The sequence below is a fragment of the Poromitra crassiceps genome (assembly GCF_964638095.1).
Source record: "Poromitra crassiceps genome assembly, chromosome: 3".
Taxonomy (NCBI): domain Eukaryota; kingdom Metazoa; phylum Chordata; class Actinopteri; order Beryciformes; family Melamphaidae; genus Poromitra; species Poromitra crassiceps.
This window is the reverse complement of record NC_139625.1, coordinates 76,192,641-76,213,966: the sequence shown is the minus strand read 5'-3', so window position 1 is coordinate 76,213,966 and position 21,326 is coordinate 76,192,641. Positions and strand designations below refer to the sequence as shown.

Below are 21,326 nucleotides of genomic sequence, written 5' to 3'. Positions count from 1 at the left end.
GGAGTCGGAACACGCCAGGATTGGCCAAAGCCCAATTCAGTCCCCAGAATTGTCAAATAAAATCATCGACATGATACTATGACCCGCCTCTCAACCTGTCATCTCAGACAAATTATGTTTTCAGTCTGAAACGGACTCCGATGCACGCGACGAACGGGTTCAGTTCGACTTTAATCCACTCACTAGGCTCTTTCACACACAGATCGCGCAAAAATTGCCGTTTAGGAGTCCCGCAAAGCTCGCACCCTCGCCACAGAAATTGCTTTCACACAGAGCCAAGCAGCACGGCCACATTCCCGTGCTGCTGTGTACTTTCAGGTGAAATCCCCTGCTCCCGGATTGAAAGGCGAGCGGAGGGATTTCCTGCTCCTCCTAGCCCAAATGAATATTTTCATAGGTTAGTGTAGCCTAGGCCAGTGGTTCTCAAATGGGGGTCCGGGGACCCCCAGGGGTCCGTGGCACTTTGCCAGGGGGTCCGCGAAAAGTTTTCAGGAAAATAAAAATGAAAACTTCTTTTGTTTTGCAAAAGCTTCACAGTTCAATGAAAATATTCTATGCTTTAAATCTAAAATGGTTCATGGATTACATTCTAATCTAACAAACCTATCAATTTAAAAGTCAAGCACGTTACCGTGGAAACAATTAAGCTTAGCCCAAAATCACAAATCAGAATGAGGGGGTCCCCGGTATATTTTCTATCTTGTAAGGGGTCCTTGGCTGAAAAACATTTGAGAACCTCTGGCCTAGGCTACTGTATGATGAACGAATTCATTCAACAACAAGACTTCCCTCCTTCTAGCTGCAGTCTGCATAATGTTCGTCGGGGGAATAGTATAAGCTATAAATGCACATGACTACTTAACGTTAGTAGTATTTGTAAGGGAATGCACAGAGCTGATTTCGAGAGGGAATAACCTCAGACCAACTCGCCACAGACAGCTATAGCCCTCTGAAGCTTATTATTATATCCGTTAATTTTACCTAATGTCAACATCGTTTGAGCATAAAGCCTAACCGCACGGAGCATTCCTCCTGGCGCCCCTGCAGTCATGATTGTATAGGCTACTTTTTTTACTTTCACTCCTGCACTTTCTTGATACATGATGTGATTTCCCCTGTAATCTTTTTATGAATGAGCTGACCATTCACACCTTTTCCGGCTCGCTGCGACGACGCTTTCAAATGGAGGCGGGTTGCCAGGTAACCCGGCGCTGTTACTACCTCCCGTCGCGGGACAAAAGGCGTAAAACAATTGTCCACCAAAGCGCGTTCACGACTTTCACATCGGAGGCGCGAATCCTATTTTCCGTGCATCTTTCGGCTTTCAAGGCCGGTGTGAAAGAGCCTACTGTGTGTGTGTGTTTGCGTGCCTAATGCTACGCTGACCCAGACTTGACCCCACTGCTGTCTAACATGTCTCTCTCTCTCTCTCTCTGTGCTCTGCAGGGGTCTAACATGTCTCTCTCTCTCTCTCCCTCTCTCTCTGTACTCTGCAGGGGTCTAACATGTCTCTCTCTCTCCCTCTCTCTCTCTGTGCTCTGCAGGGGTCTAACGTGTCTCTCTCTCTCTCTCCCTCTCTGTGCTCTGCAGGGGTCTAACGTGTCTCTTTCTCTCTCTCCCTCTCTCTCTCTGTGCTCTGCAGGGGTCTAACATGTCTCTCTCTCTCTCTCCCTCTCTCTCTCTGTGCTCTGCAGTGGTCTAACGTGTGTCTCTCTCTCTCCCTCTCTGTGCTCTGCAGGGGTCTAACGTGTCTCTTTCTCTCTCTCCCTCTCTCTGTGCTCTGCAGGGGTCTAACATGTCTCTCTCTCTGTGCTCTGCAGGGGTCTAACATGTCTCTCTCTCTGTGCTCTGCAGGGGTCTATCATGTCTCTCTCTCTGTGCTCTGCAGGGGTCTAACATGTCTCTCTCTCTCTCTCTCTCTCTCTCTCTGTGCTCTGCAGGGGTGGCACGGGGTGGCGACTCCATGAAAGATGACAGAGGAAGCCGTCGTGATCGCCAAGTGGGACTACCAGGCCCAGCAGGAGCAGGAACTTGACCTCCGGAAGAACGAGCGCCTGTGGCTCCTGGACGACTCCAAGACGTGGTGGAGGGTCCGCAACGCCGCCAACCACACGGGCTATGTGCCCTCCAACTACGTGGAGAGGAAGAACAGCCTGAAGAAAGGCTCGCTGGTCAAGAACCTCAAAGACACACTCGGTACGATACGATCGCTTTTTTGTGTTCGTTTCATGTGAATTTTACTGTCCGATAAAGAAGCCAGCGTTAAAGGAGAATTTCAGTATTTTTCAACCTGGACCCCATTTTAATATATATATATTTGTATGTATAACTAAGTAATGTGAGCAAAAATCTTTGAAATTGGTGCAGTATTGACCAATATCGCTTCAGTTGGCAGACACTTTTCCCACATGCCCCTACTGCACTAAACAAGCTTGTTTTTTACCACTCACAGGATCCAAAGGGATAGTTGTTCATGTATGTATGAGGTACTTGCTGACAGTCAGTGTACTAACATGCAGTAGAATTCAGCCGGCGCGGTCCCAGTTTGGAGAAATGGAGACCGGCCGCGTCAGGCAAGTAGAGCTGTCTGCTGTGTGTGAACAGAATCACAAGCAAAAATGTAACAATAACAAAAAACATGAAAAGCTTCCATACTGCTCACCTGGAGTAATCCAAGTCTCCACAATCCCCGAGATGCCAAGATGACTTGAAAAGACATCATTTACACCCTTTTTTTAGCGGAAATCTACACTGTAGCCAGGGCCTGGAAGTAATCATGTGGGCTGCTGCACCACCTGCTCCTAAACTGCACCGCTTACTTCAACACCTGGGTGGGATTTGTTTTGGTATAATTGTGATATACTCCCCCCCCCTGCCTTTTTAACTCTAATGCCTGCAGTGAAGCGTCTTTTCTCCTTTCCACTCTTTGTACGTTCTTACTGTGCTGTTAAATATTGATAGTTTACCCTAAAAGGTTCAAAGGAATAGTTCACCCAAAAACCATCTTTATCTACTCACCCCAACGTCAGTGGAAACCCCTGTTGGAGTTGGTAGGAGACCCAAACACACACCGATTTTGCCTCTGTAGTTCCATCTGTCTTTAGCCAGACTACTGAGTCAACGGGTTTGTGTTTTTACAGCTTAAAGAAAGGACAAGGCAGAAGATGTCCCAAACAGCTAAGGTGGCGTGCACACTTTGCTTTGTTTTGTTTTCCCCTGAGTCACGTGCACTACAGTTCAGGACGCAACAATCACACGGACGGTAGCCAGCTGGTTTCATCTGTTTGATGTTGTTGATTGTTCACACTGTAAACACGAAAGCCCGATTATTGGCAATTCTGGCAGCAGTGGAGGTTGAAGATCCCCCTGTCAGGAGAAGGGGTAGGAGGAGTGACATTGACGAGCAGCGCGCTTTTCCTCCAAATGTTGAACATTTTCAGCTTGAGATGCTCAGAACGCTCCGCCAAAAAACACTAGATGCCAAGAGCGCTTAACACCAGGTGCGGTCATTGAAAGAGGAGCACGCTTAGGGCGTCCTTACCATAGAGAATGAATTGCAGAAAGGTGCTAGAGCTCAAATAAGCGTGTTGGGTCCACACAGCCACTAATGCAGCAAGTGTTTTGTAGGCAAACCATGGAACTGTGAGTCCAAAAGTCCAATACTGCCATATTTCATACTCACGCTACAGTAGGAGTGCCCTGCGACCAGAACATTGTCAAAACTGTAAAAGGTGTAAATTGGCCCAGAGGAGGCGCTGTGTTCACACTCACAGTGTGCTGTAGAGAGGTGTTCACACTCACAGTGTGCTGTAGAGAGGTGTTCACACTCACAGTGTGCTGTAGAGAGGTGTTCATTGGAAATGAAAGTGTGCTGAGTTGAAGAAGAATGATGAGAAAGAAATCCAAGGCTCTGTTCTGTTAGAAAACCGTTAAAGACCCTGGCAAGCAAAATGCACCAAAACCTTCCAACTGTAGCTGGGTTTCCATCCAAATGTATCGCAACTTTTAATCGAATTTTCAGAAAGTCGGCAAAATAAAATGCGAAACAATGCGCGTTTCCATCCACTGCTATTTTGCAAATTATAGAGCTGTCAATCAGCTCGTGTTTGAGGCTGTCTGAGCTGCTGATCAGCTGCTAGACCCGATATACAGCTCTGTTAAACACATCTAACGTTATTAATTTAAAGTTTCTTGATGATCTACAAGTAGACAAAGGTACCATAACGCCATTTCTGGATTACCAGGTGCGACTCTGCAAGCATAACGTTATAATCCACGGAGCAGATAGTAAGTGAATACAATTTCATTCAAGTCTAGAAGTGAGTCGCCTTAAAGTTAATATCCCAGTCTTCTTCTGTTTAACACGGCGGGTATTGTGCTGCGCGTACCATGATTTACCGTGTGTAGCCCTATTGTGTGGAGGCTACACACGGCATGTCATGTTTTGCAGTGCTCAAGGTAAACTGTGTTGTTTTTGAATGGAGAGACAACGGAATATCGCTTAAATTGTTTCCACCGCACGTTTCACATTTTCCTTTTATCGATACACCCGACTTCTCCGCCTCCCTCAAGCGTGAAAACTTTTTTACGATATTTGGAGGTTTTTGCGAATTAGGCAGCAAACTTTCCACTCAGTTTTTTTTATGCGCAAATTGAAATTTCGCATCAAAACAGGTGGATGGAAACCCGACTCATTTAGGGTCTTAGGTGACTGCAAGCCTCCAAAAGTAGGAGACATTAGTTATTAAATATTGCCATTTCCCTGTTTTCACTGTTTGCTGAGGCTGGGGTTGAAGTGGGCGGTGCTTAGGGCTAAAAAATTACTACCATATCCCGTCATAAAGGTATATCATTCATAGACGAGACTGAGACGTTACTCACACATGCGCTGTGTCATTCAGCATTTGCCAGCCCAGTGACTGTCACTCACTCCAGAACATGCGGCAAAGGGCTATTGGTCGGATTCGAACCCGGGCCGGCCGCAAGAAGGACTAACGGGGCGGGGCTTGCACATATACGATTTTTTTCCACATGACGCCTGCTGTTGCCTGGCTGGTCGCTTGGTGCTGCAGCTTGATTGGATGTCTTGCTGTCTTTCCGTCTTGAATTGGTCGATTTCAAATTGGCCCCTCCTCTCATCGCTAATTGTCCGCTGCCAATCTGAAATGTGAACGTGAAAAAATCACATGTGGCCAAGGGGCATATGCCTTTTTGGTAGGCACTCTCTCCAGGTGAGCCTGGAGGACGCCCCTTCAGCTAGTTCCTCATGTGTTCTTGACTCAGATCAACACCACCACCACCACCGAACTATTCGCACCAATTTGAATCAGATTTGTTTTGACTCCAAAATCTTGGTAGGAGTTACTAAAACTCTGGCCAATAAACAAGCCACTTGTGAGTCATGTGACTTTTGTTTACAACCTCTGTATAGCAGCTGTAAAAGCTGCAAAGGGCTAAACGGGACTAAACATCGGAGAAAACACTGTGACACCACACGCAACGCATAGTAAAAAGAATTCAGCTCCACTTCAAAGATATGCGTTTAAACATTCCACGGTCATAAACGCCTAAAATTACCAGTTACCAAATCATAAATTGGTGTGTGTGAGTGCAGTAAACAGAACATATCCACTCCCATGCTCTCTCCCTCTCTCTGTCAGTGCCACACATGGCGAAGGCAGTCAAATATAGCCACTGCCATTTCCGCCCAACCCCCTGTGAACACGCCCACCAGCTAAAATGACAGTACAGTCAACAATACTAGAGCATAAAACATATAAAATACAGAAGACTTACATGATGTAGCTCCTACACTCTCCTTCAGTTGTAATTAGTCCGTTTAAAGCGCATGAAGCCAAATAGGAGAATGCAGCAAAGTATTTTCTACTCCGGTTCAGACCAAAGAAGACCAGCTGTAGGTGAGTGTAAGATTGCATCTTAAAAATGGAAATATTTACTGTATACATTCATTTATGAATCCAGTAAAGATTTGACTTTTACTTGAAGAACTGTATCTACCGTATCTGCTTCCAGTGGAGTGCAGTGCTCCACTCCCCCTCCAACCAGAGTTTTGTATTTTTCATTAGTTTTTATTTTTATTTCATTTTAATTTCTGTTTTCAATTCAGTTTAGTTTGTTACTTTTCAGAATGGGTTTGCTCATTTCACTTTAGTTTTTATACATTCATACAACCAAACCCATTTTAAAAAATCTGAACTATCCTTCTAAATTAGGGCCAAATTAAATCAATTTTATTCTTTTCCAAACTCCCCCCTTCCCCCATTCCGGTTTTTCAATTTTAATTTAGCAATTAGGAAATATCACAAGGCAGTGAGGCATTCAACTTAAACAGGTTTTCTTCAGGCAGTGAGGCATTCAACCTAAACAAGTCTTCTTCAGGCAGTGAGGCATTCAACCTAAACAAGTCTTCTTCAGGCAGTGAGGCATTCAACCTCAACAGGTTTTCTTCAGGCAGTGAGGCATTCAACCTAAACAAGTCTTCTTCAGGCAGTGAGGCATTCAACCTAAACAAGTCTTCTTCAGGCAGTGAGGCATTCAACCTAAACAAGTCTTCTTCAGGCAGTGAGGCATTCAACCTAAACAAGTCTTCTTCAGGCAGTGAGGCATTCAACCTAAACAAGTCTTCTTCAGGCAGTGAGGCATTCAACCTAAACGGGTTTTCTTCAGGCAGTGAGGCATTCAACCTCAACAGGTTTTCTTCAGGCAGTGAGGCATTCAACCTCAACAGGTTTTCTTCAGGCAGTGAGGCATTCAACCTCAACAGGTTTTCTTCAGGCAGTGAGGCATTCAACCTAAACAAGTCTTCTTCAGGCAGTGAGGCATTCAACCTCAACAGGTTTTCTTCAGGCAGTGAGGCATTCAACCTCAACAGGTTTTCTTCAGGCAGTGAGGCATTCAACCTCAACAGGTTTTCTTCAGGCAGTGAGGCATTCAACCTCAACAGGTTTTCTTCAGGCAGTGAGGCATTCAACCTAAACAAGTCTTCTTCAGGCAGTGAGGCATTCAACCTCAACAGGTTTTCTTCAGGCAGTGAGGCATTCAACCTCAACAGGTTTTCTTCAGGCAGTGAGGCATTCAACCTAAACAGGGTTTCTTCAGGCAGTGAGGCATTCAACCTAAACAGGTTTTCTTTGGGCAGTGAGGCATTCAACCTAAACAAGTCTTCTTCAGGCAGTGGAAAAGACCCTAATTTCTGGCTTGGTCGGGCGTCCATACAGGCACGATTGGCTGTGTCTGCGGGTGGGAAGGTGGAATGACGGTATGTGTCCTGGTCGCTGCACTAGCGCCTCCTCTGGTCGGTCGGGGCGCCTGTTGTGATCCTCCCACCACGTGCTACGTCCTGCCGGTGAAGCTCCCTGCCGTAAGGTGAAAAGAAGCGGCTGGCAACTTCACATGTATTGGAGGAAGCATGTGTGTCTACGGCTCTCCCCAGATCAGCAGAGGGGGTAGCGACCAGGGCAGCAGGGGGAATTGGCCAAGTACACTTGGGGAGAAAATGGGGGGGGAAAAAAAAAAAAAAAAAATTTAGTCCACATTAGAGCCGCGGACCCCCATTTCATGAGATTTTGTTTGTTATGAGATGTTTATTGTCAGATTTGATTTTGTCCAGATTTCCATGACTGTATTGTAGGTAAAGAGATAACAGAAACCAGACCCCATATTGAGAACCTCTGCTCTATACTCCAATCCAAAAACTGGTTGGGGAAAGCAGCTCTCCCCTTCCTTAATGGCTGAGGTTGTTGTGTTTGTGTTATGAGTGTGAAGCAGAGCAGTACTGTAAAGAGACTACAAATGCCCCACACGCGCGTGCACGCACGCACACACACACACACACACACACACACACACACACACACACACACACACACACACACACACACAGCCTCAGAGCAACTGAGACGCTAATTGTTGCCTTTCAGTGAGCTTGGCGGGGGCGGGGCCAATGAGGAAAAGTCAGGTGGCAAAACAGCGCTGGCTCGGCGGCTAATAGAAAAGCGTTTGAACTCTGGCCCGTATCGGCCCGGCGGTTCCGGCCGGCTGACTGCTCTCTAATGAACCCTGCAGTGAAACCTGGAGTCGTGTGCCTTTTTCATTTTGCCTTTATCGCTCCTCACGCTGCAAAGAAGGCTGAGCACGGCAGCTTTTCCACCTCGCTGCGCACGCTCATTATGTGCATTTCCAGACTTCATTTACGCACTATGACTTTATGATTTTTATCTCCTTGCGTAAGGCAGCGAAGCCAAATAAATTTTGTTTTGTACCTGCCGTGAAGGAAAGGTGTGCTGCGTGCTTCTCTTTGTGCCTGATGTTCAGAGTTTGGATGTTCACTCTTTCAAACTATGCCGTTTTGGGTCATTGAATTTGAGGCAATTGGGCCTGGAAAGTATTTGAAAAGTCCTTGAATTTGATTCTTAAGAAGGTGTGGGAACCCCGAATAGTTAATATATTATTTATCAGTGCATGTTCATGCCTGAATTGCCTTGTTTGTTTGAAACGGGCTTTTCAGTGTCTGCTGTGGAGGCTTTACGGATGCTGGGTACCAGTGACAGCTCGTCAAGATGAGTGACAGGTGTGGGGGCGGGAACTGGGCCCACTGAGGGAGAGGGGGGCGGGTCAACGAGCCACTGTCAGAGCGCTATGGAGAGAGGGATGTGTGTGTGTGTGCGCACGTGTTTGTGTGTTATGTGTGCAAAGTGAGCGTGTGTGTGTGTGTGTGTGTGTGTGTGTAACACACACACAAACACACACACACTGATGCAACTTGAGGAGCGCTTGTTTTGCTGCAGTTGATGTGCCGAATGAAAATGCTGCAGAATCGACGTTATTTAGAAATTAGATGGGCAATATGTATGAATCGAGATCGTGATTTTATTTTGATTAATCGTGCCGCCCTAATGTGTGTGTGTGCGTGTGCGTGCGGGAGAGAGATGTGACAGGAGAGAGGGCAGGTGGAGAGGAGAGATATGTAACAGGAGAGAGGACAGGTGGAGAGGAGAGATATGTGACAGGAGAGAGGACAGGTGGAGAGGAGAGAGATGTAACAGGAGAGAGGACAGGTGGAGAGGAGAGATATGTGACAGGTGGAGAGGAGAGAGATGTGACAGGTGGAGAGGAGAGAGATGTGACAGGAGATGTGACAGGTGGAGAGGAGAGAGATGTGACAGGAGAGAGGACAGGTGGAGAGGAGAGAGATGTGACAGGAGAGAGGACAGGTGGAGAGGAGAGAGATGTAACAGGAGAGAGATGTGACAGGTGGAGAGGAGAGAGATGTGACAGGAGATGTGACAGGTGGAGAGGAGAGAGATGTGACAGGAGAGAGGACAGGTGGAGAGGAGAGAGATGTGACAGGAGATGTGACAGGTGGAGAGGAGAAAGATGTGACAGGTGGAGAGGACAGGTGGAGAGGGGAGAGAGATGTGACAGGAGAGAGGAGAGGGGAGAGAGATGTGACAGGAGATAGGACAGGTGGAGAGGAGAGAGATGTGACAGGAGAGAGGACAGGTGGAGAGGGGAGAGAGATGTGACAGGAGAGAGGACAGGTGGAGAGGAGATAGATGTGACAGGAGAGAGGACAGGTGGAGAGGAGAGAGATGTGACAGGAGAGAGGACAGGTGGAGAGGAGAGAGATGTGACAGGAGAGAGGACAGGTGGAGAGGAGAGAGATGTGACAGGAGAGAGGACAGGTGGAGAGGAGAGAGATGTGACAGGAGAGAGTACAGGTGGAGAGGAGAGAGATGTGACAGGGGAGAGGACAGGTGGAGAGGAGAGAGATGTGACAGGTGGAGAGGAGAGAGATGTGACAGGGGAGAGGACAGGTGGAGAGGAGAGAGATGTGACAGGGGAGAGGACAGGTGGAGAGGAGAGAGATGTGACAGGTGGAGAGGAGAGAGATGTGACAGGGGAGAGGACAGGTGGAGAGGAGAGAGATGTGACAGGTGGAGAGGAGAGCAATGTGACAGGAGAGAGGAAAGGATGGAGAGATAAGAGCCATCTTTATTTCTCTGGGGAAAGTCTCAGCTCAGAGGAGTTTAAAACGGAAAACAAAACAAAAAAACTGAAAAACAAAAAAATAAAGAGAAAGAAACGGAAAAACAAAAACAAAAAAACGGATTCCCCCATTTTGTTTTTCAACTTAAAACCATTGAAAATGGGTTATACTTAAGTACCCTGACCTGGTCTATTTATTTTTAAACATTTTTAATACTGAATTCATGTTTAATACTAATGTTATGTTAAATTATCTCTGTCTTAACCTGTTGGCACAGGAAAAGAAAATTTCAAAACATACAGAAATACCCATTGTAATAGGTGAGCACATCAATAAACTATGCTTCATATTTATTTAGGTAGAAATTAAAATTTTGAAGGGTTTTCTGGTCCAATTTTTTTGCCGCGAAAACTGCCGCGCTTAATATTGTTTGGCCCGCGACTCCTTATATTTTTCTGTATGCGGCCCACAACCAAAAAAGTTTGGCCACCCCTGAACTAAAGAGTTGTTAGAGTTTCTCATTCTCCTTCCACAACAGTGTGGGGATTCAAGCTATTGAAACCATGCAGTTACATTTACATATGCTTTGCAGAAACATCACATTTGCATCTATCACTTTTGATGATATACATGTATGTATTTGCATTGTTTTTTTATGTTGGTTTTAAATTTAATTCATATTTTAATGCTGCTTCCTTGACCAAGTCTCTTAAAAACTAATAATCTTAGAAACTCATAATCTTTCAATTTAGGGGCAGTGGTGGCCTAAAGGTGGTGGCATAAAGGTTAGAGAAGCAAGCTTGTGACTAGAAGGTCATCGGTTCAATTCCCGGGACCGGCAGGATAAATCTGGGTGGGGAAAGTGAAAAGGCAGCGCTTGCCCCTCCTTCATTACCACTGAGGTGCCCTTGAGCAAGGCCCTTAACGCCAACCGCTCCAGTGGAGCTGCTCAGTGGCCAGCAGATCAGACTGTGGTTGTACTGGTCAGCTTCCAGCTATGAATGTGTGTGAATGTGAACAGGGCGCTCCTGAAAAAGAGAGCATTGCTCTCAGTGAGACTCCCCTGAATAAAAAAGGTTAAATACATTCCTGGTTGTACTTTCTCATAACTGTCTGTTTAGTGTGTGCGTGCATGTGTGTGCGTGCGCGCGTGTTTATCATTTGGGACACATCTCCCATTTATGAGTTATGAGAATTTTCTCATGCCTGAGGCGTGTTTCGTCTAACTTCTGCGAGGGAGTGTTTTTCCAAATCCGTTACGGGTCATCCAGGTCACGCGTGTTTCTCTTAGTGAGTGCATGGCTGCATGCTTCTCCTCATCTCATTACCATGCTGTGAGTTTGATGTTTTTCCTACACAAACAGAAGGCATGCAACAAACAGCTCAGTATAGCCTTTCTGCTTTTGTTCACACACATTCACACACACACACACACACACACACACACACACACACACACACACACACACACACGCACACTCACAGACACACACACACACACACACACACACACACACACACACTCACACACACACACACACACACACACACACACACACACACACACACACACACACTCACAGACACACAACTCCAGTCTGCAGATGGTTTTGTGCATCCGACGGTCGATTGCTGGACAGGAGGGTCGAGGTTATCCTCGTTTGAGGCTTGGGGGGGGGGATGAGTGGAGGGGGTGGGGGGTGTAGTTGCTGACCTTTTTCTAACAGAAACCTCTCATCCTCTGGGAGAGCAGAGAGCTGAGGAAGCAGGAGGGGGAATTCCTCAGTTCAGCACGGATCGACCTTCAAGCCTTTTGAAACGGCTTGCATTACTGTTGCCACTGAACACACCTGGGATGTGCCGGAGAATGTAAACCTCTACACTTGGGCACAAAAGTGAAATGGGAATGGGAATTTCAAATGGGCCAATAGAGAATTCCTTTTAATGCAGTAGTAAGACAGAAAATACACTTTGTCCGGTAAAATGACAGAAAGGAAGGAAGAAAGAAAGAAAGGAAGAAAGAAAGAAAGAATATTTTACTCCAGTATAGTAACAACCCTCTACACCTGAATTTGACCACATTCCAGCATAGGAAATTCACACAATTATTGATTATAATTATTTTGTATTATTGTTTTTTTTTGTTTTTTTTAATTAGATTAAGAATAAATAGTGAAAACCTAATTTGTAGGGTTGGTGCAATGTAGAAAAAAGTAGATGTTGCAATTTCCTGACTTAATGTGAATTGGTAAATACCGTACTCCACACTCCTGTTGTTTTGACAGCTGTGAATTTTAATCGTAATGTTAGTAATAAGTTAAGTTTTTCTTTACTTAGAATTGAATTGTAGAACCAACTGTCAACACTATGAGGAGATACTATAATCGTGGTAAGAGGGAAACCTGAGATTAGTGGCTCTTATATCATCTCTAATTGGGATAATATCTAGGGAATTCAATAATGGGGAACTTAAACTCTTAATTTTGTTGCGGACGCCTTGAACCCCTTCAAGGATCCCTAAGGCTCCCTGGACCTCACTTTGAGACCCACTATATGTTATTGGATTCCTAAATATCAGCATTGGAAATTATCCCACTGATTTAATCACACTAAACGGTAATTACTGCATGAATGAAAGGTCAATTTCCACAATATTCGTTCTGTATTCAGCTTTTGAGAGAGAAATTCTGACAAAGATGAAGGAGTGATATTTGGCCACCTTTGAAAAAAATACACCTGTGTTCATGAAAGGATAGCTGGCATGCATGCAAAGTAATTTTTGAGGCTGCTATTAAAGTTGAGTCATCTAGAGACCTTTGCTCACAAAGCCAGTTGCTCTTTTGAAGATAGTATTTTCTCTGCTTTTTAAATCTTGACTGGTAAATTACAATGTTACCGAGTCGAAAGCAACCCAGTCGCCAGAATAAAATGTTGGCATTTTACGTGTCTGCAACCCAGAGATACGTACAATCTCAACGTCCATTTCAAACAAAACAGCGGTTAATTTGAAAACCTTTCCAACTTCCCAACGTTAAACGCAAATAAAACAACTTTAACAACTTTGGTTATGTTTAGGCAAGTAAAACAACTTTTGGTTATCTTTAGGCAAGTGGTTGGGAGCACCACCCAGCCTGAGAGAGCTGCAGGATGCCATAAGGAAGCTGAAGAACAAGAAGGCCGCTGGGCCTGATGGCATCCCATCAGAAGTCCTGAAGGAAGGTGGGCCAGATCTCACTTAGCCAGGTCCATGTCCTGCTCCTCAGAATATGGGAAAAGGAGGAAATCCCTGCATGTACAACTTAGGGGTGCCCTAATTGTCTCCATCTTTGAGAAGGGTGACAAGATGAGAGTGCAGGAATTACCATGGCATTTCCCTCCTGTCCACCACTGGGAAAACTCTAGTTCGGGTTTTGGCAAAGAGACTCCTCCCCCTGTCAGAAAACGCCCTTCCCGAGTCTCAGAGGGGATTTCGTCCAAATAGGGGCACCACGGACATGATTTTCACTGCTCACCAACTACAAGAAAGATACGGGGGAAATCAGCCACTATACATGGCCTTCATAAACCTCACCAAAGCCTTTGACTCTGAACCGTCAGGCCCAGACAAATACATCCAGATACTGAGACTGCTGCATGACCACATGTGAGCCACAGCACTCAGTGACAGTGGTGATGAAACAGAACTTAAGCCCAGTTTACACCAATGATTCACAATGAGACTACCGTAGTTGAAACGTGCAACTATTTGGAAGAGCTCCTGCTACTTGACAAGCTGAATTGCTGGCGAGTGGCGATGCCATCAGCCGGCTGGAGTCGAGATGAGACGGGCCAGTTTACACCACTGCAACTTTTCCCTGCAACGGTTTTGTCTCATTGTGAATCATTGGTGTAAACTGGGCTTTAGGGTTGACACCGGAGTCAAGCTGGTTTGTGTCATTGCTGCTACCCTGTTCTCCATTTTTATTGCTGCTATCCTCCATCTCATGGGAAAACATCTGCCACAAGGAGTCAATCATGTGCCAATAAAATATTCAGATTCAGTGCCAAAAGCAGAACGACCACCATATCCATCATGGAGCTACAGTATGTCAATGACAAAACTCTTGTGGTCCTCTCAGAAGAGGACCTACAGTGCACTCTAGATGCTGTGGCCAAGGCTCTTAAAGAGGACAGGAAACATTTTTATAGTTCATTTGCATTTGACCTCAGACAAGAGAGGACACTGCTTTCAAGTCTAAGATTGACCTAGATTTACTAGAAAGACAAATAACATTTCAGCTTTTCACCAACTAGGGGACTGCTAGATTGATTGAGTGTCAAACAAACTGCCACATAGACCTTAACATCTGGGAGATCACAGCAACCAACAGGGCATCCTGGAGAAAGCGTGTCTGTGATGGTGCTGTGCTATATAACCACGACGTCCACCATGCTGCAGAAGATCAACGCAGTCTGTGCTATATAACCACGACGTCCACCATGCTGCAGAAGATAAACGCAGTCTGAGAAAGGACAGAACCCCCACCAAAAAGGCCCACGACCCCCTGCCCACACTGCACCAATATATGTGGCTCCAGGATCGGCCTCTTCACCCACCTGAAGACTCACAAGGACCAATAAGGAGGACAGTCTTACTCGACCCTGAGTGACCGTCGATGATGATGATGATGATGATAGGATTATGGTTTGGGTTAGGCTTAAATAACAAAAATGTTGAAATATAGACACGGCTCTCCGGTGTGAAAGGCATGTGTTACCCCCTCCATCCACACTGACCACAACACCCTTACTGGCCACTACACGATTTCAATAGCAGACTATAATGTTGATATAGCCTACTACATGTATCTATAAACATGATATACAATGCAAATACAGACATTTTATTCTGGAAACCAGGCTGGTCAAAAGAGATGGAATCAAGATCGAAAACATTTGAATTTTCTAACAGAGGAGATGATGATGATGATGATGATGATGAACTGTCTCTGGAGGCTGTTGTGGAAAAAGGTCAGAGGTCAGTGTTTTCCAGAGAGCAATGCCAGACACTCCCATTGGCTGTCTCCCAGGCTGTTGACATCCGATCTCTTCCTGTTGACTTTAATGAAGATCACACACAGACACAAAGAGGGAGATCATACACAGACAAAGAGCAAGCACTCCACTGTATTTGCCAAGTACAGGAAATGTGTGGAAATCTGGTCCAGTTGTATTGGGTCAGAAACATGTCAGGAACTAATACAGTACATTCTAGCGTCTGACCGATATGGATGTTTGAAGGCTGATACCAATATGTCTGGACTGAAACTGCTGATGGATGATATTGTAAGCTGGTATTTTGTGCTGCACACTTCCGTTTGGCCACTTTTATGACAGAAATGTTGAAAATATTACATAAAATGACAAATTTCCTACTTGTCAAGGTGGACTCAAACAGCATTCAGATTATCATGGGACAGGACACTGCCAACAAAATTGAAAACACTGCCAGGGTTAGGGGTTCAATTTCCAGTGTCCCTCAACAGGTTGAGTATGGCACTAAGGGTTAGGGGTTACATTTCCAGTGTCACTCAACAGGTTGAGTATGGCACTAACATTGTAAGGGTTAGGGGTTCAACTGCCAGTGTCATCAGAGTTAGGGGTTCAATCCACAGTGTAGTTCAATGGGAAGAGCTTAGTGTTAACCCTACCTGGGTTAGGGTTTCAATTCCCATTGTAGCTTGATGGGAAGAACAATGGCACTAACACTGCCTTGGTTAAGGGTGCAATTCCCAGAGTTCAAAAAGAGGGGTTCAAAAAGCATAGTACTAAGTTGGCGGTTAAATTCCCATTATAGCTTGATGAGGAGAGAATGATGAACCCCTCATAACACTGTCATGATTAGGGGTTCAATTCTCTTATCTACTGTATCTGTCTCTAAATCAGGTAAACTGTGATGCCATAACATTTTTTGATTGATATCGGCCTGATATCAGTGTCGACGCATCCACATGCCTGAGGATTAATCGTATTGCTAGCACACAGCTGCTAGGAGGGCCATGGAAAGCACTTGAAACAATGAGTCTGGCTAGATCAGCCAGGTAGCACTGCTAGCAGAGCAATTAGTATTCCTCTCCTAGCACAGAGAGGCTTAGCGCATTAACATTGCTAATCAATAGCTAGCTATATAGCCTACATCTGGCCTCTCCTGCACAAATTATGCTACTGGCTTGTTACCGCTCAAGTGTTGACATTTTTCCTGGCTTGAAGGAGCAGTCATCATGACCCTCTCTAAGCTGTGAATGTGGTGAAGCCAAATCACTTTCACCACTGGCTCAAGTCAGTGAGTCAGTGAGTCATCACTCACTCTCTCTAGGTGCTTTGAGTGTTGGATACCTCTGTCTGCAAACACAGCAGCTGTTCACTCATCATTTATCTATCTATTCTGAGTCAAACAAATCCAGTCAATGGCTGCACCGGGTTGCGCAGCGGTAGATTCCCTGCCTACCAACTAGGGATGGGCATCGACTTTTGAATTTTCGAATAATCGTTGTTATTATCAAGGTCGACTTTTATTATTGAAATTCGAAATTCGTTTATTGATTTTTTTTTTTTTTTTTTTTTTTTTGTGAGTGAAATGTTGCATTGTCTCCCCTGATTCTAAGTATAGTCGAATCGCTTGGTTTGAGCAAGTAAAACAATTTTTATAAGCAACCTCTCCCTCTTCATGGGATTTCATCCGCCATTCATTTTTCCATAAACCTTGCTTAAAATGCTTATAAAAATAGTTTTACTTGCTCAAACCAAGCGATTCGACTATACTTAGAATCAGGGGAGACAATGCAACATTTCACTCACAAAAAAAATAAAAAAATAAATACATTTTTTTTTTTTTTACATTTTTTTTTTTTTTTCGAATTTCGATTAAAAGTCGACTTTGGCCAGCGAATTTCGAATAGTGTTTTTGCTAGAAATGCCCATCCCTACTACCAACACGACGGTCGCAGGTTCAAGGGTATGTGTCATGGTCGCTGCACTAGCGCCTCCTCTGGTCGTCGCTTGGGGCACCTGTTCGGAGGGAGGGGAACTGGGGGGAATAGCATGATCGTCCCACACTCTACGTGCTGCCGGTGAAACTCCTCGCTGTCAGGTGAAAAGAAGCGGCTGGTGACTGCACATGTATTGGAGGAAGCATGTGCTAGTCTACAACTCTTCCCAGATTGGCAGAGGGGGTGGAGCAAAGGGAATTGGCCAAGTACAATAGAGTACCGCAAAAAGGAGTCCAAAAGACTTTTGAAGTGTTTTCTGAAAATCACGTAAAAAAAAAAAAGCATTTACTCTTCAAAGGTCATAAAAGTGGTCCTCGTTTGTGAACATTATCTTGCTGAACACAAACTTCTCTGTTTCATAAACCTTTGTTAACCACAGACCTTATTTCATGCATTTAACTGAAATTCACATACAAAACTCCAGTTGACTTTTCCCCCTACGAACCAGGAACGCAGTGACTTCTCGGTAAGCCTCCGAAAACAGAGAGATAGAGAAAAGAGAGAAAAGGAAAGATGTTTCCTAAACCAGACTTTGTGTTCTTCTAAACATAAATCTCTCCCTCCTCTTCCTCAGGCCTCGGGAAGACGAAGAGGAAAACGAGCGCCCGCGATGCCTCTCCGACGCCCAGCACCGACGCAGAGTACCCGTCCAACGGTGGCGGGGCCACCGAGCGCACCGACGACCTCAGCATCCCGGCCCTGGTCAAGTTTGCGTACGCGGCTGAGCGCGAGGACGAGCTGACCCTTGTGAAGGGGGCGCGAGTGGTGGTGATGGAGAAGTGCAGTGACGGCTGGTGGCGCGGCAGCTCTGACGGCCAGGCCGGCTGGTTCCCTTCAAACTACGTCCTGGAGGAGAACGATGGGGAGGAGGCGGCTTCGGTCGACCCCGCCCGAGGAGGGGCGGCGCTCTACCAGAGGGTGGGAGGAGGCGCAGCGTCGGTTTCCAATGGCCAGTCGGCTTGCGGCGTGGTCCTCCACACGGTGTGTAACGAGCTTCGTAGTGCGTTAGCTTACATTAGCTTTATGCTGCTCCTGGATAGCATCAGCATGGCATGACAGACTCAGACAACATCAGTATTGGGATTTCGCACACACGTACCTACTTGTCAACCATAACCTGGTCTGCGCCTGTTCCTGGCAGAAGGGAACTGGTGGGAATAGCGTGATCCTCCCACGCGCTACGTCCTGCCGGTGAAGCTACCTGCTGTCGATTGATATATTGATTGATATAGTTTGACACGTACCAAGTTGTTACTGAAGAGACAAGCTACTTGTCCGGAGACAAACTGGGAGTGGCACTATCATAAATCAACCTGTTGCCATAACTCAAAACAAGAAACACCACCCAGTGGGTTAATCTGTTACTGCAACTAAATAATGTTCCAAAAGCACAGTAGTATGCACATTTGTGACTGTTACAGGTGCAGACCTTGTACCCGTTCAGCTCGGTGATGGACGAGGAGCTGAACTTCGACAAGGGCGAGGTGATGGAGGTGGTGGAGAAGCCGGAGAACGACCCCGAGTGGTGGCGGTGCCGGAACGCCCGCGGCCTGCTGGGCTTGGTGCCAAAGAACTACGTGATCGTCCTGGGCGATGGCCCTGCCCCCTTAGACTCCGCCCCCTTGCCCGCTCGCGTCGGCAAGTTCGCCGGCAAGGACTGGTACTACGGCAATGTGCCACGGCACCAGGCGGAGTGCGCGCTCAACGAGAGAGGGGCGGAGGGAGACTTCCTGGTCCGAGACAGCGAGTCATCGGTGAGTGCTGCTGGAGCATGGATGCTGATTGGTTGATGTAGAGCAGTGGTTCTCAAATCTCAATGTGGGTTCCAGGGACCACCAGTGGTCCTTCGGGAGGTTCCAGGGTATCCCAGGCAAACGGATGAATTGTTAAACTTCACCATTATTCAATTTACAAGAAGTTAACACAATTATAGAATATAGAAGAATGACTGTTTTGATCATAGTTTCTGTTATCTTTTGACCTACAATACAGACAGTCATGGAATTCTGGACAAAATCATATCTAGCATATTCTCAGATTTGGGGCCAAGAGACAACATATCAAATGGGGGCCTGTGGTCCTAATGTGGACTAAATTAGGGTTCCTTGTTATGAAAAAGGTTATGAATCACTGATGTAGATTTTCACAGAGCAGCGTGATGAGTGTGTTGCGGCTACGGATGTCGCGATACTAGAATTTCTGCTTCGATACCGATACCCAGGAAAATATGGATACTCTATGGCACCACGCGGGGGGACTTAAATGAATAACATTAGATGTGTTTAATACTGTAGAGCTTGGTCGTTGCCTGCCTGGAAGAGGGCACGTATCGGGTCTAGCAGCTGATCAACAGCTCAGACAGCCTCAAACACGAGGTGATTAACAGCTCTATAATTCACATAATAACAGCGGATGGAAACGCGCATTATTTTGCATTTTCTTTTTACCTTTGGATGGAAACCCAACTAATGGGAGATCAGTTGGGAAGAGAAAGGCAATTTGATTTCAATGGAGGGATGGAGGTCTTTGTTGTTGTTGTTGTTCAGGGATGCAAACTAGTCACCTTTAGGTGACCGTCACCTTTTTCATCCCAAAATAGGAGGATTTCTGAGTGGTTTTATGTCTGCCCTGGTATCTGTCATCATTCACTCTCCATGACTTTGCATCCCTGGTTGTTGTTGTTCATACAGTATTTTCTTTTCCTATGCAAATATTTACCACATGGTCCATATTTAATTGGTAGCTTAATAATGCACTACTGGTCCATACAGTAGGAATCTTGTTGCATTTTGAAAGGATAGCAATCAGATTATAGAACAATGTCTCCCTCTGGTGGAGGGTTAATTCAACTACACTTACTGAGTAATTAAATGGTCTGATATGATTAACAGCCAGTCACTACAATGTGTAAGCTAATGGGAATCAAATAAATCATAAAGTGAACATGAGTTACATGGTATAGTCTATTTGCCAATCTCTCCTTTTTCTCTTTCTGATTCTTTCTTTCTTTCTTTCTTCCAGCCCAGTGATTTCTCCATCTCTCTCAAGGCGGTGGGGAAGAACAAACACTTTAAGGTCCAGCAGTCGGAGGGCGTTTACTGCATCGGCCAGCGGCGCTTCTCCACCATGGACGAGCTGGTGGATCACTACAAGAAGGCGCCCATCTTCACCAGCGAGCGAGGCGACAAACTCTACTTGGTCCGACCTCTGCAGTGACTTATGAGGCCAAAATACCCAACGTCAAACCAGACTTGGCAACTGAGCAACCCATGATGCAATAATAACAATAATAAGACAAATCAAAATCTGCCGGATAGCAGTCTTCGGTCAAGTCGAATTCTGGTAGCTTTTCTTGGAATTGAATTGTTTCTACGGAAGCCGGGGTGGCTCTACTGGCTTTACTGTGCAACTTTGGGACAGTCAAAGTTACGTCATGAATAATGTCACTCGAGATGGAAATATAACACAGTCAGACTCCACAAACACACAAACTGGTTCACTCTGGTCCGGTCCCATTCCAACACTTTGTTCTGTTGTGTTTTTGCTGGAATGTATTCTACGGAAGCCTGGGTGGCTCTATCGGTTTTACCATGCACCTTTGGACATTGTTTCAGTTGAGCCATGATGGATACTGTTAGTCTAAATGTAACCGAGTGAATGTGAGTCCTCGTGAGTCCTGAGTCATAGTGAGTTGTTGATTAAACTCACTCTCCAGTATAAAGGCCTGTTAACCAGCTCTGCCAAGGGAGCTAGCTCTCTTGACATTGCGTTTAGCATGTGCACTTTGCAAGCAGGAAATCGTGGGATCGAATTCTGCCTCCACCCCTGGGCAAAGCCCTTTGCATGGGTTGCTGTGCAGACTGTCAACACAGTGCAGGTTACATAAACACATCATCAATAAGCAAATCTGATAGTTGTATTCTGGTCTAGTCTTGTCCGATCTGGTCCAGTACTAAAGCCAAGAGGGCTCCATCGGTTTTACCTTGCAACTTTGAGTTGAGCCATAATGGATACTGTTAGCCTATTATGGAAATATAACAGTCAGGCCCCTCAAACACACAGACAAATAAAGCTGTCTCCTAGTCCACAGTACTCGTCCGGTTTGGTCCAAACTAGTCGTGTTTTTGTGCTGGAATGTATTGTACACAACCCAGATGACTCTTTCACTTTGATCATGCACCTTCTGACATCGTCTCAGTTGAGCCATGATGGCTACTGTTAGTCTACTCTAGATGGAAATATAACAGGCCAAAAACCAGACAGCTGTCTTCTGGTCCAGTCCAATTCCA

At 45.6% G+C, this 21,326-nt stretch overlaps 1 protein-coding gene across 3 annotated transcripts; it reads left to right on the top strand.

Moving 5' to 3' along the window:
* Nucleotides 1-1,970: 1,970 nt before the first annotated feature.
* Nucleotides 1,971-20,253, top strand: nck2b (NCK adaptor protein 2b; the record flags this gene model as incomplete). 3 transcript variants are annotated; one of them, XM_083634221.1, is made up of 4 exons in its annotated part: nucleotides 1,971-2,196; nucleotides 17,612-17,955; nucleotides 18,459-18,791; nucleotides 20,059-20,253. In XM_083634221.1, 4 exons carry the CDS (start codon nucleotides 1,971-1,973, stop codon nucleotides 20,251-20,253), a joined length of 1,098 nt encoding a protein of 365 aa, XP_083490347.1. The 3 variants fall into 3 exon arrangements, with proteins under 3 accessions (XP_083490347.1, XP_083490346.1, XP_083490345.1); XM_083634220.1 differs by having other exon boundaries at nucleotides 17,612-18,006; XM_083634219.1 differs by having other exon boundaries at nucleotides 17,612-18,018.
* Nucleotides 20,254-21,326: the final 1,073 nt, after the last annotated feature.